Source organism: Phyllopteryx taeniolatus, chromosome 23 (genome assembly GCF_024500385.1).
Source record: "Phyllopteryx taeniolatus isolate TA_2022b chromosome 23, UOR_Ptae_1.2, whole genome shotgun sequence".
NCBI classification, from domain to species: Eukaryota; Metazoa; Chordata; class Actinopteri; order Syngnathiformes; family Syngnathidae; genus Phyllopteryx; species Phyllopteryx taeniolatus.
In genome coordinates this window covers 842,051-868,173 of record NC_084524.1, presented here as the reverse complement: position 1 = coordinate 868,173, position 26,123 = coordinate 842,051, and the positions used below count along the sequence as shown (strand labels likewise).

Sequence of the window (26,123 nt, the reverse complement as noted above, 5' to 3'; positions counted from 1 at the left end):
AGTTGCCGGGACAGCACACAGATGGCGAGAATCACTGATGATCTTGTAGGAATACAGTGAGGATGTACACGATGCGTAGCTGCATGCAAAGAGAATACAGGATGGCAACAATGTCGCGGATTCATTCAGATGATATGAGATTTTTGGGGAGGAGGGGGGACGAGAGAGGAAGGAGCGGAAGGACGTCGCCGCGTATCACCAAATTGTCTTTTACAGCCGACGGAATGTTGGCCTTGCGCTCGATTTGACAGCCACCATCGAGGGGTCGGTCCTCTCTCCCCCCGCCCCGAGGCCCCCCTCCTTTTGTTTCCATGTGCGAGGTCGTTATTGGTTTTAGTCGGTTAATTTCAAACAGAACCAAACAAAGAAAAACAGCACAGGGGGAAGGTTGCGGCTAATGTGTTGTGTGGCCTTATCGATTATATTAGAACTGATATATGCATGTATATATGTTAGCCGTGATATATACATGAGACATATATACTTAATGTAATCTGATCTTTTGAGCAAAAGGAGGTGTCATGCAGAAGTGCACGTTAGTGTTAGTATTAATGACGTGCTCACTCGCACACAGACCAGTTCTTGCAGCACGGAACCCCGTAAATGGACTCGTGGCAGCCCCAGTGAAAGCCACTACACTACGATCTGATCGATCTATCTAATCTAATCTAATCTAATCTAATCCAATCCATCTAGTATAACAGGAAGGAAACAAAACAAACACTGTCGCGGAAGGACATTTAATTGTTCTGCCTGTCACTATACGTCACTTGTTAAGATAGTCCAAGACAGTTTAAGTCAATAACGAATTCTTTTCGGAGCAATTAAGCAAAAGTGGATATTTTCCAGCGGCACACCAGATGAGCTGTCGCCGTGTCACGGTGGTTCGAAATCACTGCTCTAGTCGAAAGCGATTTGTCAAACGAATACCTCCACGCGTGAGAATGTTTGTGCTGGGCTGGCATTCACTGGCGGTGGCATCAGAAGATGTTTGCCCACTCGCTTTACAAGTCTGCTGTGTGTGCTCACGTCTCGGGGGTTGCTCTTAGAAAAATAAATCAGGAGGGGGGGGGGAAATTAAAAGGAAAAATAACCCCAAAAATGAAACTAAACTCAAGCTCAACTGAGATATGTTGGACTATAATTCTTTATTTCTTCATAGGGATAGTGTGGGAAGTAGAAAAAAAGAACAAAGAGGAAGGGGGGGGGGGAGAAAAAAAAGAGCAAGAAAGTCTGGAAAATATCAATTTGAATTTTTTTTTGTAGACCTCTTTGGATGCATATTTTAAAAGGTAGGGGAGTACTGGATGGCAATAAAAAAAAATAAAAAACATGTATCAAAATGTAAAGGAGGCAACGTTTGGCAGCTGCCTAATGGCGGATTGAACGTTGAAAAGCAAACAGAAGAGAAACGGGGAGGGAAAAAAAACAGGACAAACCAAACGAGAAGACAGTTAGAATGATAACTACCATATAATGCAGTTTGTTTACCATAGCGTGTCCGATGCCTGCGTGCTTCGGGAGAAAACAGGGATGGGGGGGGAAGGGGGGAAAAAAAATGACCAATCATAAACTCAGGAGAACACACTTGAAGCCCCGCCCCCAAAAAGTGGAGACTGAAGAAAAGCCATCTCCTCTCAAAAAGTACACAACAGTACTTTCAAAATAGAAAAGAATGCATTGAGTTCCCTAGCGTGGTCATTAATATATCCAAATCAAGAAATAAAGAAAGCAGTTGAACAACTACGCTATCTATGATTTTGTGCAACTCTAGAAAAACAACAGAAAAAAAGGGAAAAAGGATAACAATACATTTGTTAGTATGTTTCGTTGCAGGTTGAGTCGGATGGTTCACATTCCGTGGATGACACAGTGTTAGTTAGTGGAAATCATAACTGGAGAGGCCAAACCAAAGCACCAATGAACAGAATCATACTGGAACAAATTTAGACTTTGTTGTTAGTAAGAGAGACAAGAGTTAGCAAAACTTTGACACAGGGACTTGTGGCTTGTTGTGATTGCTGTGTGTGTGTGTGTGTGTGTGTGTGTGTTGAGCAATGGGACAGCACACCACTAAATATTGGCGCTTTTTTTTTTTCATTTTTATAATCCTTGAGAGACATTCATTTCAAATTTCTGTCAATGGACACAAATCGGCCCAAATTCAGATTGAAAACCAATCCATCAAATCAATAATACAATGATTAATAATAAAAGGAAGGCTGTAATGTATGCAGCATCCTAAAAACAGAAGGGAAAAAAAGAGGAATCAGCTCGTGCATTTCCAATCTTGACAGCATTGTCAGGATACGCTAGAGGAAAAGATAATCAGGCATCACTAAATCACTAAAATGACACCCCTGTTCAAATGTGATATTAAAAATGAGGCCAGGATAAATCATTTGAAAACCTTTGCCACCATGAATATGGTCTATCACCACAACTCAATTGAAAAATGGACACATTGCCCCATGTGTGTTTGGGACATTTTGTTATGCTCTGATGAAACCAGTTTGAAATAGCAGTCAGTCTGACATGTAAGCATGTAGCATGAGTTTGAATGTGATTGGTTAGTTTGAAACGCAATCACAATACCAGTTATAAAAGGGTGCGCACACTTGTGCAACCACATACAGTAACGAATACCTCACTAACGGTCCGAGTCTGCTTTGCCACCGTTTGCCGCCCGCTCGAATGCAAACGGAGCCGAGCTAGGTTATCTGATTACAGGTGTGCAAAATGCGAGTGAAAATGTCGTGCCTCGCGTTGAAGTTTAAAAGGTGCGAAAAATCTAAGCGATACAGTGAGTTCAGTGGCCTGTCGCTTCAGACGCTGGCTAAAAAGCAAATGGCCCAGTTATGTCACATTGATTTTGAATCTCTGGCTTGGAAAGTCACATCGGGGATTACAAGTCGCCTCTGTTGTGTTTTTTTTTCTGAGATGAGGAACAAACTGTTGTCTCTGTTTTCTCCTCTAGCCTCACATTGAGGCGCTAATGCCTTCTCTTTTCTTAGTCTTCGTCTCTGTGCTTGCCAGCAGAAAAACAAACTTGCACTGCCCTGACAAGCGTCAGTGGAGAAAAAGCAGTCAGTGGTGTACTTTATGGACACAAAACCTTTCCTGTTAAGACATTTGCAAAACTGTCTGCTTGCAACTTTCTAAGGAGGTGTGGTTTGGCGAGTTTAGTGTGGAAGAACATCAATCACATCTCCATCATTACTTCACTTGTGATGCACCCGCTCACCACCAGGCGGAGCTCTGACCCTGTGGTCATCTGGCAGGCTTTAACCCAAGCCCCTCCCAGCTCCTGAGCATTATCTCAGTGTGCAGATTGATACATTATGCTTGAAGTTGAATCTCAGATTCAGGAGGAGCAGTGTGGAGAAGGCGATCGACCGTGTCCCTCGGGGGGTCCTGTGGGCGGTGCTTCGGGAGTATGGGGTACCGAACCCCCTGATACGGGCTGTTCGGTCCCTGTACGACCGCAGTCAGAGTTTGGTCGGCAGTAAGTCGGACTCGTTTCCGGTGAGGGTTGGACTCCGACAAGGCTGCCCTTTGTCACCGATTCTGTTCATAACTTTTATGGACAGAATTTCAAGGCGCAGCCGAGGCGTACAGGGGGTTCGGTTTGGTGGCCTCAGTATTGCATCTCAGTTCACAGCTGAGTATGAAGCGGCTGGGATGAGAATCAGCACCTCCAAATCTGAGACCGTGGTCCTCAGTTGGAAAAGGGTGGCGTGCCCTCTCCAGGTCGGGGATGAGATCCTGTCCGGGCTCTCCCTTAGAGATAGGGTGAGAAGCTCGGTCATCCAGGAGGATCTCAGAGTAGAGCCGCTGCTCCTCCGCATCGAGAGGAGCCAGATGAGGTGACTGGGGCATCTGATTGGGACGCCTCCCGGTGAGGTGTTCCGGGCACGTCCCACTTCCGGGAGGAGACCCCTGGGACGACCCAGGACACGCTGGAGAGACTACATCCTTCGGCTTGCCTGGGAACGCCTCGGGATCCCCCCGGAAGAGCTGGATGAAGTGGCTGGGGAGAGGGAAGTCTGGGCATCCCTGCTAAAGCTACTGCGACCCGACCTCGGATAAGCGGTAGAAAATGGATGGATGGATGGATAGTTTTGAGCTCCAAATGCATGTATCTATACTACAGCAATATAAATAATAGCCCACTGAGCATGTGCGTTTATTAGGAGCCCTACTAATATTGGTTGAATTACGGCGGAGCAACACATGTACATAGATAATATAACAATAGTCACAGACATATATTCTTTTTCCTCTGTGAAGAATGACTAATATTACTGCCTTACCGGGGAGCTGAGACCGTCTCCATATACAGTACTGTGTATCCATATGTCTGTATTGTACTGCCCCAGGTGGCCTGGGCGCACATACCACAAAGAGCAGCACAATGTCCATTGTATTAAAGCAAAAAAGTGAACAAAAACTGTTAATTTCTTGACATTCTGCGATGAGTGCGGCATGGAAACTCGCATGGCTCTTCCCTTGGAGATGGCGTGAGGCTTCGTCGAGTTTGCCAAGCAGTCGGGAACCTTGTTTGGTTTTAATGCACGCGTGCGTGTCGGCCTGTTTTGGCATTCCGAGCTGCCCGCGTTGGCCATTATTAGCTCTGACAAACCATTCGTTCCAATTACAATTAGCCTCCAAAATGTGAGCTAGTAAGCACGGCGAGTTGGAAGTGAAATTGATTGTGTCGCAATGCCGCACTCTGCAACTGCCAAGTGATGAGCTCAGCAGCTAAAGATGTGCAGGTCCTTGCGACATTCACACGTGCAGGCGGGAAAAACTGGTGAACGCTCCCAACCGATCTTTGCCTTCACTTACAAGTTTAATTTGTTCCGTGACCAAGCTCGAAACTTGATTTACTCATATAAATCATAGTGTGTATATATCCGAGGTGTCCAACTCAAGGACCGTGGGCCAGATTCAGCCCGTCAGATCATTTTATGTGGCCCCTGAAAGTAAATCATGGGACTCAACTTCTATGATACTTGCTTTAATCTGTACCAACATTTCAAATTGTCATATTTAACAAATAATCTTGAGATCTTTCCGACATGTTTTGTTACCAAACCTCTCTTTACAGTAACTTGAACAACAGTTCAACAAACTATTATCCTGGACTTAAATAGCTCTCTCAGGGAAACTAACTACAATCAAATATCATATATAGGATGTTGGATGTGTGGCATTAAGGGGCGTGGCCTAGTACGGATAAACAGGAGTTGGTTAGTCTGCGTGTGAGAGTCTCGGCATGAGTTGTGGCCTAGAGTAGCTCCCTGCAGTGCATTTATTTTGAACGTCTCGGTTAATAAACGCCTGAAAGTGCTTTGGCAAGTGGCTCTGCTTGCCCACATGCGGGGAATCACAGTACTTTGATTGTTCAGTTGTTGGTTTTTTTACTTTTACACTTAAGCAGCCGCACATACAAAACTTGCTCATATTTCAAATTTTGGCATCTTGTCAGTCAAAGTACCAATGTACTCCAATCATGTCCAACAGGCAAACAATTAGAAAATGTCAACTTAATGGTGAGAGAATTGTTGTTAGTTTTGCAAAGAAAAAGAGAAGAAAATAGCTGACTGTCAACCTTGAGAACTAAATAGAACTTAAATTGAGAGATGGTTAGACAAGCAAAGATAAGGTAGCACACAGACGTCCCACTCCGACTGCAGACAGAAGGCAGCGATCGAAGTGTTCAGGGACTGCGTGTTTACCTGGCGCAGGTTGCGGGTGACGCGCACATCATGCCAGGCGTTGTCGTTGAACTTGCCGTTTACGGGCTCCACCAGGGCCTCGAAGGCCCCGGAGCCAAGGTTGATGACCAGCCAGACAGCGCCGCTCTTCAGCGACAGGTTGACGTAGTCGGCCGACTTGCCCGTGTGCAGCATGAGGCCGTTGCGCTGCAGCGTGCGGAAGGACAGCGTGATCTCGTCGGTGCTGCTCTGGATCGGCGTCAGCGACAAGTCGTAGCAGAAGAACTCGTTGCCCTTGAAGGTTGCTACAGATTCTTCCTTTCCTGTGAGGGGCGATAATGCCAAAACAAGAGATGAGAAACACTTCCAGCACCATTGAAGATGAAGAAGAAGAATTGGCAGCTGATATGACAGTAATAAGGTAGAGTTTCTCCTATTCACAGGGGTTAGGGACCAAGATCTGCGGCAAATAGCGAACGACTGCCAGTTGGCGCTCCCCCAAAAGAGGTTCAAACTGCTTTTATTCACTCATTCACTGCCAGCTGAGTTCCCCATGTTGAGAGCATTTTGACTGATATTTCAAGAATATTGTGTTCTGTGACAATGTGCTGAAGCTACGCAAAAAAGGACAGTCTTTTCTTCCACCGGAAAAAAAAGCTTGTTTCAAGCCTTTAACATTCTTTCTTAATCAGGAGTAGAACATGGACTGGTTTCAGCAAAAAGTTGCTTTTTTGTGGGAAGCAAGAACAGTGATTTTGCTTTTTTTGACAACTCAAACTATGAAATAACAAAAACAATAATTGATTAAGAGATCTACACTTAAAAAAATGAGCCGGGATGATTCGGTGCCGCAGCTGTGTGTTTTCATAACCTGTGACAGTTAAAAGATGAATACGTGTCATCATTGCCTGGAGGGCAAACCCAACGCACAAAAAATATGCGAGCATGCGCACACATCGAGCGGAACGTTTTATGAGGCCTGAGTTGGAGAAACGGCTCTTAAAAGGCGCATTTTCTCTTGAAATTGACATTTGCAACTATCGCAAGCCAAGTGTGAATTGACATCGAAGAGAGACATTTAAGGATAAACAGTGAGATAGACGGGATGTTGGGCGGTGCCCAAAACATATAAAAAGTCAAGAAATCCCCTTGGGAGAAGATAAAGCCCAGAAGGAGACGGCCATAAGCTCAGATGTTGTCCGCTGTCATTTCCACCACCAGGGAGGTTAGGTCCCCGTTGGCTATTTGCGAACAATGATGACAATATTCAAGCATATAAGGACAAGTTATCACTTCACTTTTCCAAAAATCCAACGAGAACCAACAATTACTCTTTCTTGATGTGAAGGAACTATAGGAATAAGTGTGACCAATGTACATTTACCTTTGCCAATATACCAGACCATGCTGCCATCTCTTGTCGCATCGTTATCAGCTTGAACATTTCTAGTGTAGATTTCATTCATTTTTACCTTCACTTGAACAGGTCTTTACACTTACGATGCACTTCTGCATCCGAGGCCACAACCGCACCACCTGCTGCAGGTGAGGCCGGGGGGACCCCGCCTCACTAAGTTTCTGAAGGGCCACTTCACTTTCAAAGAGTGATGAGAGCGAGAGCGAGAGAGAGGAAGACAAAACTCCCACCCACGTAGCGTCAGTAATAATGACACAGAACCTTCACACGGTGACCCGCGACAAAACACACTGCACGTGGAAGCTCGCTTCTTTACTGTGGGCGACAACATGACAAAGTGCGGTTCGTGGATATTTACAACACATCTCCACTTGACACGCACACATCGACACAAATGGCAGTCATAAAAAGGGGACACGAAGGCACATATAAAAGGCTTTATATCCATGTCGTTCTCAGCCTCTCTCGTGGATGTTGCAGTCATAAAGGTGCAACGAGTTCTCGCTAGAAGACCGCCCTTTGGCGATCATGTCCTACTTTCTTGACATCATAACCTTTACGTTTTAATTCATTTATATTTATTCATTCACAAAACCCTTGAAAATCCCTTATGTCTCCAGAAGGGGGCGCAACATCCCCAGACAAACGCCAATGATTTACATTTCATAGTGCCCATAGAAAAACAATTCATGGACCATATCGCAGCCGCACGTATCGCACATGCCAGAAACTGACACGTTGTGTGTGTGTGTGTGTGTGTGCGCGCGCGCAATTGCAGGCAATTTCACTCGATGTCATGGATGCTTGCACTGTCTCAATGTAATTAACAGTGAAGAAAAAATAGCAATTATGTTATTTTAGCAAGAAACATGAAATAGAAATTGAAATGTGTCAATATATAATTTCTTGCATTTAACACTCTCATGGCTCCAGTAGGTTATTGTGTGTGTCAATTATTCATCAATTTCCATACATTTTCCTCCGAGAGACGAACCTAAGGAACTACGCTGCGCATCTTCTGTATGCGAAGTGATACGAGATAGCTAGAAAGGGCGACACAATAATTACCTCTTCCCAAAAAACAAAGGTGTGGTTTTCTTTTTGTGATGCTCCTCTTTTTCCCCCCACCGGCTGTTCTTCAAAACAATAAAATCGCTGTAGAATTACATGGTGGGGGCCGGGCAAAGTGACTGCTCTGTTGTTGTGATGCAGAATTCCACCCTAAGGGATTTTGGGATTAGTTTCTCTTTAACTGTTAAGTTTAAGGTCATTAATTAAATGACGTGTGTGACACGTTCAACTAGGTCGAGTAATATTTGTCCAGGTCTATTTTGGAAAAGGAGACTGGTGGAGTTCAGAGGTAATAAATTGAGAAGAATTGAAAAGAAGGAGGACCTATCACAGAGCAACTGCAGTCTTCATATTTGACTTTTGCTGGAAAAAAATATATGGCGGTAAGGTTTTGATTGAATGTTACATTTGTGTGCACACTTTTTTTCTTCATAGCATTGACAAAGCTCTAATTAATTAATTTCTCTTCATTTGCAACTATTGATGCGGCCATAGAAGACAGCAGCCTTTGACATCTTGTTATTGATGACCACTGGCATCCAAATTGCAAAATAAAGAACGAAAACACGTCACAGAACGAAAACCACACCTTTATTTGCTTTGTGGGACATTCAGTTGCTGAGCTTCATAGTAACAATGAATCTTTATTGTTCATTTATAATAATAATAATTCTTATTATTTCAGCCAGAACTGTCGTGTGGTGCAGGGTCCGCGGAAACTGAACAGCAGAGAAAACTCCTGAGAGAGCTTCATCCTCCATCGTGCAGGTAGAACTGTTTAAGTTTTTACCTTGTCTTTTTTAGTTAAGCAACATCTTGTGCATACTGTTTGTGCAACACTGGTGTCAAACACGTTTCTAAGCAGTTCGGTCTTACTGAGTTAGTGGGAATAAAACAGCAATTTTTTGGAGCTAGGATTTTACACACCTTGAGAGAAAATATGATTTGGAGGGCATAAGAACACAAATCTTATCTGTGCAGATTTCTTCCGTTCTCTTTGAACTGTTGCTTATGATTTAGTTTAAAGTGAGAAATCTGTTTTGTTTCTAAATGCATTGAATATGTTTGAAGTGCTGAAAACATATGCAAAGACTTAAAACAATATAGTGGTGAATTGTTGAGAAATTGCTTAAGCATCATTTTCCCCGTTTGAATTTTACTCATTTTTGTGGACGGTACTAAAACACAGCTCCGTGATGTCACGTGTATACTTTCTAGCGAGACCTCCCTCCCCCCCACTATGTAAGGACAAAGTGATGTTTCGTTTGGCCATGTTGCTCAGTTGTGAGTTAGCTGAGCTGAGCTGAGCTTAGCTTTACCACTACCATTTACCATTTACGTGCAATTAGCAAGCTAACGATGGCTACACCCCGAAAATGCGTCTTCGCTGGATGCCTCAATTTACAGAACAGCTCAGTGATGTTATTTAAGCTCCCAAAAAAAGGAGGAAATAAAAAGGCAATGGATTCACTTTTTGAAGACACAGGAAGGTGACGAGCTGAACATCAACGCAAACAGCCGACTCTGCAGTGCATATTTTATGGCGGATAGTTTTGTAAACTTTCATCAGAGACATCATGGCTTCGTGGGTAACTCGGTACTACTGAATGGGTCAGTGCCGACTGTCTATCCGGGCTTCCTCCTATCGTCCCATTGTCGTCAGATTCCGTGTTCGGCTGTGACATTATGTCACCAACAACGAGGGTAAGTTGACTTGTATGCCTAGTTTTTATGATTATGGTCCACAATAACCATTCAGTTTTGAAGTTGAGCCTCCTAACGTGATTTTTACATCGTACAAGCTATCACCCCCCCCCCCCCCCCCCCCCCCCCCCCCAGTATGTTTGATTCCTTTCGGCGCATCCACAGCGTCTGAGAGCTGAGAGATGGGCCTTATTAATTCAAGTTTTGAAGCCTGATTTTATATACTTCAGCTGAGTTCAGACTGAAATGTCTTCTTTTAAGATTTCGTAAACATCGTATTTTCATTTGCTGTTCATGGCTGTTGTGTTTTAGGTAAAGATAACATCAATCTAAATCAAGTCAGAGAGGCATACTTGAGATATTTTTTAATTCTTATTCAAATATCTGCATAGAATTCAGATTTCTAACCTCAGTTGAGGTTTTCATTGCTCACATCATTTGGACATTTCATTGCTCACATTTCAACAATATGATCACTCTACAGATGAGGAAACTTCACCACCACCACCAGAAAAGAGAGGTCGACCGGAGACACACACTGGGCCAACAGAGAAAGCAAAAGACGGCACAGTGTGGTGTAAAGAACAGGTCCGAAGGCTTCTCCGTTACAGACCAGTTGAATCTTACGCCGCAGATGAAGAGCCAACTGCTTTGCTGGGAAGAACGGTGTTGAGTCACTTACAGCAATTCCCCTGTTTCGTCACCCTTGGCATGCTTCAAACTATTCAGGAGTGGACTGTTCAGCATGGACGCCAGACACAGCATGACAGTTAGTTCAAGTTCATTGCCATTCTCCTCTTGCGGGGGGTGTCATCAGATGCCGTGTTCGGCTGTGACAACATGTCACCAACAACGAAGGTAAGTTGACTTGTGTGTCTATTTTTATGATTATAGTCCACAATTACTATTCAATTTTGAAGTTGAGCATCCTAACGTGATTTTTACATAGTTATCAACTTCTCAGTATGTTTTATTCCTTTTGGCGTACCCATTCGACACGCCCACACCATCTGAGAGGTGGCCCTTATTATTCTAGTTTTGAAGCCTGATTTATTACATTATATTCCATTTTTATTTTTTTTATAATTCAAGTTTGGCAGGCTTGTTAACATTACTCTTCTCTGTGGTGTGTTGAATTCACATGAAAATGTGTCGGTCTGTTTGGTGCCACTTTAAAGGGGCTCTAAGCAGATATCCGTGCTTTGCTTCTCAATACATTAAATACGTTTGAAGTGTTGAAAACATATGCAAAGACATAACAATATAGTGCTGAATTGTTGCGATATACCTTAAACATCTACACCTGGAAAATACGTCTTCGCTGGATGCCTCAATTTACAGAAGAGCTCGGTGATGTTATTTGAGCTCCCAAAAAATGAGGAAAGAAAGAAGCAACGGATTGACTTTTTGAAGACACACGAAGATGGCGAGCTGAACATCATTACCAACACCTGACTCTGCAGTGCGCATTTTACGACCACGGTCACCAACAATGAAGGTAAGTTGACTTGTGTGTGTATTTTTATGATTATAGTCCACAGTAACCATTCATTTTTGAAGTTGAGCCTCCTAACATGATTTATTTTCCTAATATAAGATATCAACCACACAGTATGTTTGGTTCCTTTTGGTGCAACTATTTGACACGCCCACAGTGTCTGAGAGCTGAGTGGTGGCCCTTATTATTCAAATTTTGTAACCTGATTTTATATACTTAGCGATTTGTCTTTTTCAATTATTCTTCTCTGTTGTGTGTCGAATTTACATGCCATTTTTTGGGCCTGTTTAGTGCCCCTTTAATATTCTGCTCATGAACTGCCTCTTAATGATGAATCTTTATTTCAAGCAGAACTGTCGTGTGGTGCTGAATCCGCCGAACAGCAAAGAAAACTGCTGAGACCTTCATCCTCCATCCTGCAGGTTGGACTGTTTTTAAATTTTTTTTTTTACATGATTTCTTTTTAGTTAATGTCTTGTGCATACTGTTTGAATTAGGTTAGATTAGTGCAACATTGGTGTCAAACATGTTTCAGTCTGGTTTTACTGATTTAGTGGAACCAACCAGACATTTATTGGCGCTAGTATTTTATACACCTGTATGCTGTACCTTTTTGTGGGGACTACGGTAGCCAACATACACCCCAGTCAGTCATTTACTGTAGCTGGTATGTTACACGCTTGTCTGGTGTAACCATTTGTGGGGACCACAGTAGCCAACTCATACACTTCACATTTACTGCCACTGATGTGAGTCATTCATTCATAAATTCAACAAAACCTAATGTATTTCACACAGTCTGTAACATTAAACAGGTTTGGTCTCTGCAGCTCCCATCAGTTCTTCTATTACGTCAGAACAACCCTGTGAAACTTCATATTCACTTGTTTTTAATTGTAATAGTCACTGCAGTGCTATAACAGGTTACACGTCCCTTCGCCCAGAACCAGGTTCAGCCTTGAAAGTGAATGTGATTAGGAGGACATAAGAACACAAATATTAATATCTGTGCAGATTTCATCTGTTCTCTTTGAACAGTTACTCATTTAGTTTAATATTCTGCTCATGAGCAGAATGTCTATCATGTCTATTAACATTGAATCTTTATTTCAGGCAGAACTGTTGTGCGGGGCTGAATCTGCCAAGACTGTCTCCAGAACAGCAGAGAAAACTGCTGAGACCTTCATCCTCCATCATGCAGGTAGGACAGTTTTTTTTTTTTAAAGGTTTTTGCATTGTTTCTTTTTAGTTAAGCAACATCTTGTACATACTGTTTGAATTAGGTTATATCGGCGCAACATTGGTGTCAAACATGTTTCTAAGCAGTCTGGTTTCACTGAATTAGTGGAAACCAACCAGTCATTTATTGGTGCTAGTATTTTACACACCTGTTGTGGGGACCACGGTAGCCAACACATACACCAATAAGTCATTTCCTGTAGTTACACGCTTCTCTGGTGTACCCATTTGTGGGGACCACAGTAGCTAACTCATACACTCACTTTAATTTCATTCTTTGTGTTTCTCACAAGTCTTTGCAGGTATACAGTATAATGTATAAGTGTAAGCCGGTGTAGGCAAGTTATAACATATGGTCACAAATAATATTTTGCTATTTTCAGCTATCCATTTTCTATTCTGCTTCACCTCATTACGGTTGCAGGTGAGCTGGAGCAGAAATCGTCACGTGACCAAGTTTAGCATCAGGCACACAGATGTGAGTGAGCAATTCATACTTGCCCTTTCGGCGAGGCAAAATTCATGCGCATTTCATACACAAAGTAAGTCAATGTGCTTTACATGATTAAAAGCATTTAAAAAGAAAGAGCAAAAGACATTTACAAACAAAATATAGGCAATGCTAAGAGTGCTGGGGCCTCCAAGGGGTGCCACATTTTGGGGAAAATATTCCCCATCATTATAATTCTACTACAACGTAGAACTACTTATTAACTATTCAAATGGAAAAGCTAACATACATTCAAATCTAAAGAAATGTCAAATTATTACTACAAATTATGTACTAATAGTAATGATGCATTTATTATTTGTTTAATTTACATCTGGCGGTCAACATTTCTCCTGCTTTTAATAGTCAATCAAAATGCTATTCCTTTTTATTTATACATGTCAGATTTTTAACCCTAGTTGCTTGTTGTGGTGCATGTTAATTCTTTAAAATCATGATCATTATTTCTACAACATAACTTATCACTCTCAAATGCAATATTTAACGTCACTTTTTATTACGCCTTGGCATCTGCTAATCAACATTTGACTGTGATGTAATGTCAATGAAGTCGTATCTAATTTGATACGCATATCCAGGCAAGGCAGCTTTATCTTTATAGCTCATCTCAGACACAAGCGCATATTCATTGTGTGTTACATCAGGGGATCAAACATACGGTCCAAGGGCCAAAACAGGCCCAAACCAAAAACCTTTAATGCAAAAAGCCGGTGGAGGCCGTCCCATATAAAATCACCGCATTGGGTACGGCCGACTCTGGTTATATGTTAAGGTTTTCTCTCACATCCACACGCACATACAATTCTGCAATAAGTGGGTGGCGCGATTGGACAACTGAGCTCTTAGTTGCTTACTCTGGGTGGCTATTGACGAGAAGCAGCAGTTGCGCCGGTGCAATGTTTGTCTTATAACCAAGGCTACGTATCAATTTCACATCTCACTGAACAGCCTGCTTAGGCTCGTGAAATTGATATGACATCAGGTTCCGCAAGAGGCTTTGTGTGTGTGCAGTGTTGAAAGCAGCCAATCACAAGCATCTGCTTTAGAAGGAGAAGTGACATTTTCTCCCAGTAATGTAATTTTGTAATAAAAGAACATAATATAATCTCGTTACATGTAATTAGTTACTCCCCAACACTGTGTGTGTGTGTGGGGGGGGGGGGGGGGGTGTATTACACACTGTCATGCATTTTGAAAACTTCCTCCATGTTCATCTGGAAATAAAAACCTCCACATGGGCTAAATGTCTTAAAACTATCCTTCTAGTTTCAAATGGGATGATATTAATTTAAAAAAATTCCTAATTAGAGGTCGTTGGCAACTAGTTCGTCATGATTGACGCAAAGCATGAGTAAACGGTTTCATCCTTGCTTGCATCTCGAAATGACACATGGAGAAAAAGGGCACAGTGTGGTGGCAGAGGGAGCGAGGAAGAGGAGGAGACAATGTCAGCATATCAGCGATTCCTTGCGATGAGGGAGGGCTGGAGAAGCGAGAGGAAAGTGTATTAACCTTCCATCGCTCCTCACTTCTTCTCATCCCAACGCCGAGCAGCGCAATTCCCTCAAGAAGTATTTCTATCACTTTTGTACATCCCCCACCATGAATATTTGACAAGGGAGACTGTCTACCTCACTACACTCACACACACATGCATGCACACAGGAACACACACACACACATACTATTTGATCCAAAGCATCCCTGACAAGCACAATTAAAGAGTTATTGAAATGAACATTGACTGGTCACCGTTTTGCTTTGAGCCCCGTACGCTTTGTGATTTTACTCAATTATAGCTCGCTCTTGTGACTCATTCACACGAGCACACATACACACACACACACACACATACACGCTCCATCCAACACAGGGTTAAAAGTAAAAGGCCTCTGCACTAGAAATCTATTAGTCAGACATCATATGCAACCAAGGCAAGTCATCAAAGTAAATGGCATTAAAAAAAAAAAATTTAAAAAGTAATGGTCAGACTAACTTATATGAAACGTATCACAGGTGTCAAACTCAAGGACTGGGGGACATATCAGGGCCGCCACACAATTTGTTTTGTGGCTGACTAAAGCAAATACAGTGCATCTACTTAATGGTTCTTGCTAAATGGATAATTTTTTTCATTCTGGCCCGAAAACTGTACTTTAACAGGTTTTACAAGCTTTAATTATCACCGAGTCCCTCCAGAAAACCTCCAGAAAGTAAATATAATTCAAATTATTGCCCAAGTTTATGTCAGATACAGTGGACCCCCACTATTCACGGGGGAAAGGGACCAGGCCAGACCGCGAATCACAAAACGATAATTGATTGCATTGAAAAAAAATTATTATTATTTTTTTTTTTAAACCAAAATTCCAAAATCTTTGAATAAGTGGTGATAAACTGCCAAAAAGCGTTTTTGGGGTGTGGTCCCCGTCCCCTAAAAAATGAAGAAAGAAAAAGTAAAAAAAAAAAAAAAAAAGATTAAGAATGTGAAACTAAACATAGAAGAAAGAGAAACTAAACGTAGAAGAAAGAGAAACTAAACATAGAAGAAAGAGAAACTAAACGTAGAAGAAAGAGATGGATGTGTATCTCAAGCAACCAAAACCAGTTTGCCTTCCAAATACGCCCACGAGCTTAATGCTAACACCTAATGGAAAATTCCATGACGGGGGCGAATGAATAGCATCTATGTTCAAATGCTTGAAGGAGCAGATATTTGAACACAAACAGTGCAGCAACCCAAGTAGACAAGCAACATACTGTAACAATACTCACAAGCATATATTTATCCTCTAATATTAGTGCAGTTCACTGAGTCACTGTAGTTGTAAAACTCGTTCATTTGGGTCTGCATGACTGCATTGCACCGTCAGTTTATACGGTTTTCAAATCATCGCAGCTCTCTGAGGGAAACCACAAGTACAACGTGGCTTATGACGAAAATGAGTTTGACACACCAGAAATATTGCGTCACGAGCACAGACAGCACAGGTGCACAAAGGTGACCAACAACGGTATCCATTGCTACCATCCGCCCCCTCCTGCGCTCCTAATCCTCCCGGCTAAGTTTGCGGCCTGCGCCGCTACACGGTAGCCCAGCTCTACCTTTTTTCAGCAGCCCACTTTCTCCCCCCCCTGTCATAGCTCATTCACTCCCTCCCACACCAGCTGCGTGAAGAACAGGCCCGCCATGCCAAGTGCGATTTGATTAGCCTCTTTCTGGCAGCCACGGTAATCGCTGGGACAAGTCCTCTCTTTCCTCCTGGTGTACCGGCCCCTCCCCTCCCTCGTCGGCATATCTTTCTTTCTTCATCGACTCTGCATGATGGGATGCGTCCTCATCATTCGGTTCTACATAATACATCTCACAGTGAATACCTTTCCTATCCTCCCACATATTCCGTGTTCTCCATGAAAACAAATAAACATAAACACACACACATTGATTCCTCATTACTCTAGGACTCCTGCATTTATTTTCCTTGGTGTCCCCACTTTATCTCTTTTATGTGAGCTTGTTTTCTTGTGGGGATGTGCCGTGAGCTTGTACACTTGTTAGGGTGTTTAATGATGAGGATGTGTACTTAAAAGGTTGTTGACATGTTTGGTTGTGCTTATGAGGTTGTCTACTTTTTAGTTTGTGTTTTTGTGAAGACGATTCCTTTTGAGAATGCGCTTGTGAGCTTGTTTACATGTCAGGTTATTTAGAAGGAGGATGTGTACTGGTTAGGTTGTGTACTTATGGGGTCATTTACTTGTATAGGTTATCTACTATCTAGATTTGTTTACTATCTAGGTTGTTTGCTAGTTGGGTTGTATACCTACGAGGTCATTTAACAAGACGACGTGTATTTGTGTGTACACACTTGTCAAGTTTACTTAGGTTGTGGAGTTGGGAGGTCATTTAATATGAGGTATTTAGGTATTTTTGAGGTTGTGCACTTGAGTCCTTGTGAGGTTGTTTATGTGTTCGGTTGTGTACTTTTAAGGACATTTGGATGTCTACTTGTGAGGTAGTTTACTTTTAAGGTTATGAAGTTGTGATGTTGCTTAATATGAACATATGTATTGGTTAAGTTGTTAACTTGAGGTCATTTGATCAGCGCGTGCAATTGTGAGGTTGTGCACTTGTGAAAGTGAGAATGTACATCCTCGTCGGAATGTGTCGTACTGCTCAAGTACTCATGAGAATGTGTGGTCATTTGCAATGGAAGTTGTATACTTTGAAGTTGTATTCTCGCCCACTTTGTAGTGATGCAATACTAATGAAAGCCACAAATTCCATTCCCCCCCAAATACCCTATAAATCCAAACCCATGTACATTTCTTCTTCTTCTGCAAGGACTCGTTTCACAGCAAAAATCAATGGCCATCCTTCATGCTGGTTAATGACTTTCATGTGCAGCGCACATCAGTTGTAAAAAGCTTGACTGACACGTGACATCAGTGGTCTTGACAGCGTGGACTGCGGGGGGGGGGGGCAGAAGACACAAGGAAGTGACCTGGGGAGACACAATGAGCACTCTTCTTTTGTAGTCATCCTTCTCTTACTAATGCACCCCGTCGACAACGTTTTGTACGTACAGAACACGCATCTTCAGTAACATAAGTCACCTCTGCCTACAGGGTGTGGAATTGCTTCGAAGCGTTACGCTGACAGACTCCTCACGTGCAAGTGCAGAAAACCAAATGTACGCTCGTCATGCACATTGACTTGTATTTAAATGTGGTTCACCAATAAAACTGCTGAGAAAATGGTGCATTAAATGTGGCTTTTATAGCTTCTCCAAAAGCAACAGAAAAAGCCAATCTACAGACAAACAACAAGTCCCAACATTTGTTTGCCCTTTAGTGTTCTTTTTCTACAAATGTTGATCCACACCAAACTGTCATATGACCTGAACAGCTGCACCACTCATTTGCATGCTTTGGGCTAATGATTCCAACACGTGTAGAAACGATTTTCACAGCTACAGCCTGGCAAACTATGGGGAAATAATGCAGGGTTTCAAGCCTTCGCTGAGAATAACACATCAGCTATTGCGCCAACAACCTCGACAAGCAAAAATAATAATGATAATTAAAATTAAAAAAACAAAACAAAACAAAACAATCTGACCTCTTTGGCTGTGGGAAAGTAGCCCTTACATTTTTTGTGTCCTCTTTGAGATCCAAAATAGAAATAAATGTGTCTGGCAAAACCTTGTAGCCCGATGCATTAAATGTGGAATCAATAACTAATGTCACAGTAATTTTTCCTCATCCTCTGACCAATGGGATACAAGAAAAGTGGCTTGCGGCCACCTGGGAGCATCTGAGAATTGAGACTACGGAGGGAAGCATGTTGGGATTCCTCGCAGAACCTAAAAAGAACCTTGCTCAGAAAAAGTTTGTGTGGAAATACACACAGCTAGTTCAGTTATTTAAAACTTTTACCCATGCATTATCAAAATCAAGATCAATCATTACATTTATTAATAACCAAATATAAAAGGCCCAACCTGTATCCATATGCAGTATAACATGAATGATGTTGCCAGGTAAATGACTGTGCGTCATGCCGCAATATAATTTCTAATCTGATACTCTGCGTTCATAATTCTCAGATTGTGAAGAGAAATTGCGTGGTTGCAAAGATATTCCATCATAATAAAGCGGCCCTGCAGGAATTCACATAAACGCATCATACACACTTTGAGGCCGAGAACCTGACAAAGGAATAAACCAAATCATCCACACATATAAATTGGTAAAAATGGATGAGGGCATCCTTTTAAACAGAACAATCATAAACCTCAACTCAATAATAATCCTCCACTCCTTCAATATTTATGGGCCAACGTTCACAATCTCCCACTTCTCTTTTATTATTTGTCAGCAGAGATGATTCAGCCTCTGGAGGGCTGCCACACACACACACACACACACACACGGACGGATTCGGAAAAACGACAGGGTCGCAGCTCATCATTGCTTATTACACTACTTGCGTCTCTATCACCAGCTGCAGGTCACAAACATCTCTAAGAGTGTGGCAGAGTATGTGCATGATGGCAGGTGAGCAGGTCTGGCAAACTTCTTCTTTTGCGCTTTGATCGCAAGCAAAAGGTGCAATGTGAACCTACAACTTGCTTGAGCTAATCACAACAGACTCCTGATAGAGAAGAACCCCCAGCAAATATGTACTGTGTACACAGTATGATGGCGCCTAACCATGAGGTTGCGCCCTTTAGTACTGTCTGTGTTTTCGTGTTTTTCGTTTGTCTGTGGAGACATCACGCAACTTACTTAGGAAGACTTTTTAAACATTAGAGAGTCTACTCCAGACTTTCTTTCACCAACTTTCACAAATCCGCTCAGCTGAGTTACTCACCGTCAGAGCGGCTGCGGTCTATGGCGCATGGAGGAGCCAAAGGCGACGCCGGGGAGGGAAGCGAGCCGTAGTGCAGGTCAAGCTCCATAAGAGAGGATTCCGAATGCCGCTCCCATTGATTCACCTCACAAATCTACGCTCGCGACACAACAAAATGGACGAGCTTCATCTTTTCACAAAGAAAAGGCAGAGGATGTACTTCCTGTAGCTTCTGAGGAAGCATGGCCAGCCACAGGAGCTGTTGCGGCAGTTCTACTCACCAGTCATCGAATCAGTCCTGTGTTCATCCATCACAGCCTGGTTTGGTGCTACCACGAAAAAGGACAAACTCCAACTTCAAATCAGGACTCCCACAAAAATCGTCAGTTCCCCCCTACCCACCCTTGAGGACTTGCACGCTGCCAGAATTAAGACTAGAGCATGCAAAATCCTCTTGAAGCCTCCATATCCGGCTCACTGCCTCTTCTAGCTCCGTCCGTCAGGTAGGTGCTACCGATCAATGCAAACTAAAACAAGAAGACTTTCCAACAGCTTCTTCCCTCTTGCCGTTAACTTCCTAAGCAGTTAACTTAAAATTCCATCGTAACAAGCTGATAATTGTGTTTTGAGATTGTTGTCACATCTCTGTCAGGACACTTCCACATTATTCGTACACTCACTGTAGTAGTCTCGTCACTCTGCACTTTTTTGCATATCTGTTGTTGACCAATACTGTGCCGCTCGTGCTGGAACTATCTGCACCATTTGCACAATTTTCACTGTTCCAGATTATTGCTCTAATAGTCATTTCAAACTGCTCTAAATTGCTAGAGGACTCTGCATCATTTTCACAATTGTAAAAAAAAAAAAAAATGTATTAGCATTACAACATTACTGGTAACCTTTCATTGCTCAGTGACTGTCCATAGTGTGTTTTAATGTTGTCGTACTAGAGCGGCACCAACTACCGCAGACAAATTCCTTGTGTGTTTTTGATGTACTTGGCAAATAAAGATGATTCTGATATTATATATATATAATATAGCGCGCGCCCCCCAGGAGAAAATGCCACCACCCACCACTGCTTTCTATCTTTCTAGCTGCCTGTTTGTCTTTGTACAGTAAATCTGAATGACAAAATGGTACCATGCATCTACGCAAAGTCTGCAATCTTGTGTCCAAACGATGTCTCCTGACGTGGCCCTGAGAGGAAACGCCTTTCAGAAACAGGCGGTAGGGAGGGAGAAATTGAGAAACTGATTTAAAAAATAAATGGAAAATAATGATTTCCCACTCCGAGATCCTGCCACTATTGACGGAGAAGACTGGCCGGGGCTATAAGCCTGCCTGCATCTTGTAGCTGCTCATTACCAGTTAATCCACCACTATCTTCCCCTGCCACCACAATCAGGAGGATGGGGACTCCTAGAACCAAATTACTCAAATGAAATAATCCCAATCTCTATTCACTGCTAATTAAACCCACAAGAAAAGATACCCCAACAGAAGTGCATCCTTCCCGATGGCGGAATTGGTCTTTATGTGGTATCTGTCAAATGACATTGAAGCTCTCTCAGCGTGAGAATGGCGACACCATCAACATGCCACGAGGCCGAGGTGGACTCGCTTTTCATGCGAATCAAAAAGATCCTTGCTGTGAACTTTGTGACACCTTCAAGAGCTGCAGATCTCCACATTAACCCTGAGTCAAATTGGCAGCGTTGGTTCGGAGATGGCTCACACGCACTCGCGCTGCTCTCTCCTTGTAGCGGGCCATGCAGTCATCACCTCCGCACCCTGTACCTGCATGCTGTGTTTATTTGGAGCCGCCCAGGAGGGGTATGGAATGTCACTCGGTTGACATCCATTAGGTCCGCGTCACCCATAAATCCTTATCCGCGTGTGCTCACTTTGGTGATCGCCACATAATTACATTTCAAAGACGCAGCTCGCATTGACCTCCGGGAGGAGCTTGCCAGCATAAATAACAGCCCCACTAAATCTCCCCTGTGAGCTTTAATGTACATGTATGCACTAGTTCAGGACCCTCACGTGGAAACACACATGTAGATTACCTGAATCAAGTTTTGACACACAAATGTTATCACAAGGTCTTTTGTGGTCCCCTCCACCAATCAGGTGGCCACGAGTCTAGAATTGCTCAGCAATGACTTGAATCAACCACAAATTGTTGTTTTTCGTGGTTGTCTGGTTGCTACAACCTACACCATGCTTCTTAATGCCATGATTAGGCTTAACGAAGCAAACTGAAATTTGTGAAAGAACCCTAAGAAATGTCTTTAGTCCATATGTGTTGAATTATTCACAAAACTACAGGAGAGGTAGCAGATGTGAACTCTTTGCTCAGTAGAAAAAAAGATCCCATGGGGTACGCTGGCATGTTGTGCAGGTAAGTGCGCAATCCGGAATGAGCAGATGCTTCCCACTGGGGAAGGGATATGTTATGGAGGCTAAGACCGGGTGGGTGGTGGTATGTTTTTTATGAGCTGCAGAGATCACATCCAATTTGTTCAGTAACAAAACGAACTAAAACAGCACCTATTTGAAAGTTCATATAACGATAACTCAAATGCATCCTTAACAATATGACGCATGTGAGGATAGTTGCTGTTAATCCCTCATGTCAAAATGTTTTCAGACGGGTACACAACCGGGTCAGAATGACCCCTTCTCTACTGTCAGTTGACATTAGTTCATTCTACCACACTAGCAAACCAGTGGCAAACCAGCCACCATCCCAAGCAGGGCGACACGTCCTTGAAGTCTGGTTTTGTCCTTGTAATTGTAATAGTCTTGAAAGGCGGAGTCTAATACAGACCAGAGCAGATCGTGAGAAACAGCATGTGAGTGATGTGAGTCTAATTAGCTACCCTTTTGGGTCCATCTAGCGGGCCCATTTGTTGCCTCTGTCACTTGCACCTCCAATGCCTGCTTTACTTAAAGATAGTTATCTATCTTGTCAAACAATCTAGAAGAAGAAGAATCATCTTTTATTGTCATGAACATGCATGCATGCACATGAAATTTCTTCTCTGCATTTAACCCATCACAGTGAACACATACACATGACACATGACTACTAATTTGTCACACTTGATGAATAACAATAGCAGAAAAAAATCAGATTGGAAATCCGACACAAAACTCTCCATCTGGTTATCCTGTCACTTTTCAAAAAGAGACAAATATACCAAAAAGCGGGGCGGAAAATGGCGGCAGCTGGTATTGTGGGCTAATGCGTCAAAATGGGGAGAGAGTGGTTTTAATTGAGAACATGTTGTTTACCAAAGGCTATAACAGTGTGTGAAAAACAAGCAGACTTTTTCTTGCCTCTTCAGCATCAAAAGAAACAAATTCCTGAAGAAGTCTTGCAACACTGGCTTCAATCAGACAGTGGGTGATCCATACATAGTCATTCCGCAGAATAATTTTGCCTCCAATATGCACAAAACTATTTCAGTGAGCAAGTCAATCTATTGAACTACATTTAAACAACAGAGCTTCCTGAATATGAGCTGTGTTTTGAATCAAATCAAACATGCTGCCTTCCGTAAATGGTGGCAAACTCCAAAATGCAAATATTCCAAATGAATAAATGAATACTGAAAGGCAGGTGTATCACGTATAATTTCAGAAAAGTGAAACTTTACGGGAGTCAAAATCCAGAAGGTTTTGCTTTCATTTAGTGAGCCGAACATTGGCACCTGCAGGACTGGCATCGCTCACTCACTTACCCCCACCCCCAAATCAAATGTAAGCCGATGCCAGGCAGCGGCATGGACACCCCATCACCATGACGACTGGCTGAATGGTCAGCATTACCACAGCCAAGGAAATGCACAGTGGTGACAGAAAGCGACAGAAAGAAAGAGGACGGACCACCCTGCCACATCACAATCAGATCACAATGGCTGCAAGTAGCCTGCTCTATCGTCGTCCTCAGTCACTTTGTCTACGTGTGCGCCAAGAAGCCACAGTGCTGGGGCTGGGGGGGTTGTGGGGAGCTATTCCTCAAAGTAAGTGAAGCTCAGCACACTGTAAACCCAATTTAAAAACAACAGAGCTGAGATCCAACACTAAGAAACATAGAGGCAGCATCCCGAAGAAGGGAGCCCGAGACAAAAGGAACTATTGATTTATCATTATCGATGGCGCCACCGAAACCAGATTGGTACCATCAATAATGTATACACCATTCAAACATGATTACACATTTCTAATTGCCACCCCGCTGATCTCCATGGCAACAAAGGCTGCAAGCGTCACTTCAGAGTTCCCATTCCATTGCACAATCAGTCTTTCTTTCCCCTCCCCTCGCTCTAATTTCCCTCATTAACTCTGAATCAGATATTGAAAAAGTAAGTAATGCCCTCATTCATTTTTAATAACACTCATCTGAGGGTGTCGTTACTCTAACTCGGCTTCTCGGCAAGCCCGCTCCCCTTTTCCTTTCCAAACCTGTCGAGTGTGTCGCCAATGGCTGCCATTGGGATTGTGTTTGGATGTGAAGGCCGCTGCGCAGAGTCAACAGGGTTTCAAGCAACACAGAAAGAAGGCTGCCCAACAACTGATACGTATTCATGTTGCATGCGAGTGTGATGTGGAACAAAACCATGTGCTATTCAGACATCTGACCTTGAAGGCATAGCGGGTAAGCAGGCCGTGGATCATAAACCGTGACATTCATCACAGAAGGGCCCAACACAGCCTTGCCCCTGCTCGTCTTCGTTTGATGTTGGAGCCGCAGTACCCCCTCAACAAGTGGGCCCATGTTTCCATGGACACCACTAACCTTGAAGATCTTGTAAAATGGTGTTAACATGACTTGCACCAAGAATATTCTAAGAATGCTAAGGTACAGTAGTGTCACTAGTATGTAGCCGAGCAAAATGTAGTTTTTCCACATCAAATGGCTACTGCATGAACGTGAATGTTTGCACACTTGAGATTCACCCTTGCTTTCCACTCGAACTCTGTTCAACATTCGTACAAACCCCCCCCACGTTCATCGTGAGGCCGGGCGACCCAAGTACAGTGATGCTGTAACGCTTTCATCGGCTCCAAGTGCTGATTGGGACAGCCAGTCAATAAAAGTGCGGCCAGGGCCTCGGCGTCTTATCGGCCTCCCTGCAGCCTTCACCCTCACCGCCAGTCAATAGCTGGAATCCATAAGTGAGTGTCTGACGCAGGCTCGCGTGATGAGGTGTCATGCCTCCCCAGTGGCACCATTAGTGCCAGTTGCCAAGTGCTGGTATGGTTGCAGCGTCACAGTTTTGGATGCGGCTCTGGGTGTATCCGGCAGACAAGCGATCTGAAGCAGCTGACCGCTGCCATGATGTGTTACTCGGGAGGCGGCCGTCTGAGCATGTGACCAGTGTGTTTCTATACGTCTGCACATTTGTGCAAAGCACTCCTGGCTGCCCGTGTGATGGATAAGCCTCTTTGTCGCACAGGTTAGAAGGCATCCTTGATGGGCGAGGCCAACCGTTCATCACTTGCACGCTTGCACCTCCCAAGGCCCCCCGTCCCCACCCAGCTATCCATTTTCTCCATCCCCCCTTCTTCTTGCCCCTACATGACAAATTGCTTACACAAGAAATGTGTTCTTGGACTTTTGTGCCATGTTGTTTGTCCCCCACAATCCTTTCTTTGTCCTTTTACCTCATTGGTGCTTTTTCTTTCCTGAGCTATTTTTTCTTCTCAGCCTTAGAGTTAGCCATCTCTCATTGGACGGCTGGTGGTTAATGATCTGCCAATAATTTTCATTTAGTTTCAATCTATGGCCATCTTTGCTGAAGTAAGCTAAATGCTAACTGCGGAACTGAGCTAAGCTAAGGTCGAATCTCAATGACGAATCACAATGCCTTCGCTGGCCGAGCATTGCGGCGAGGGCCAGTTGGGGCAGAAGACGACATTGGAATGTGATGGAACATCAGTCGGCGGGAATAATAAAGACTAAAACCAGCCTAACGACAATTGGCGATACTACAACCAAAGGATCAAATCAATCAATGACCCAAAGCACGGCATATTCAAAGCATGTTAGCAGCACAGATGCTATTCCTTAGCTGGTCGTCTATTGCAGTGGGTCTCAAAACTTTTGCACCAAGTACCACCTAAAAAAAAAAAAAAAAAAAAAAATTGTACCGCTCTAATGGCCAACATTAAAAAATTAAAAAACAGCAGCGTAGAAGGCCTAACTGTTACTCAAAAGTGAGAATGATTTTTTTTTTATCCCTGAAAAGTACATTTCATATTATAAACCATTGTAACATTATGAATGGTGTTTAAATGTAGGCGGGGGGGGGAACTTTACCAAAATAATTTGATTAAAATGCATTGCACATAAAAAGTCTACTAAATTATACCTAAAAAGTTTTAAAACTGTTATTAAAGATTAAATGCAAATCTATTGTACTAAAAAGTTAAGTACAACCAAATTGTGTAGGCAGGGATTATTTGGTGTACCACCAAAGGAAGCCTGCGTACCACATTTGGAGAATCACTAGTCTATGGCATTTCCCATTATTAGCATTGCTAGCATTAGCTGGCAGACTTAAAGGCTAATGTTACAATATTCTGTTGTTTTC

General features: G+C 43.0%; 1 protein-coding gene across 11 annotated transcripts in view; it reads right to left on the bottom strand.

The window, feature by feature from the left end:
• Positions 1-26,123, bottom strand: part of LOC133472831 (neurexin-2-like) — a 237,212-nt gene that overhangs the window by 123,189 nt on the left and 87,900 nt on the right. For 9 of the 11 annotated variants that reach the window (XR_009786862.1, XM_061764247.1, XM_061764245.1 and 6 more), the window contains 2 exons: positions 5,742-6,043; positions 1,492-1,515 (listed from right to left, as the gene is read on the bottom strand). Coding sequence is in view for 10 of the 11 variants with exons in the window: in XM_061764247.1 (XP_061620231.1) it covers positions 1,492-1,515; positions 5,742-6,043 (326 nt within the window). In the remaining variant the exon portion in view is untranslated. Of the gene's footprint in view, positions 1-1,491; positions 1,516-5,741; positions 6,044-19,533; positions 19,667-26,123 lie in introns of those variants that run through there. The other 2 variants (XM_061764246.1, XM_061764239.1) reach the window with 2 other exon arrangements.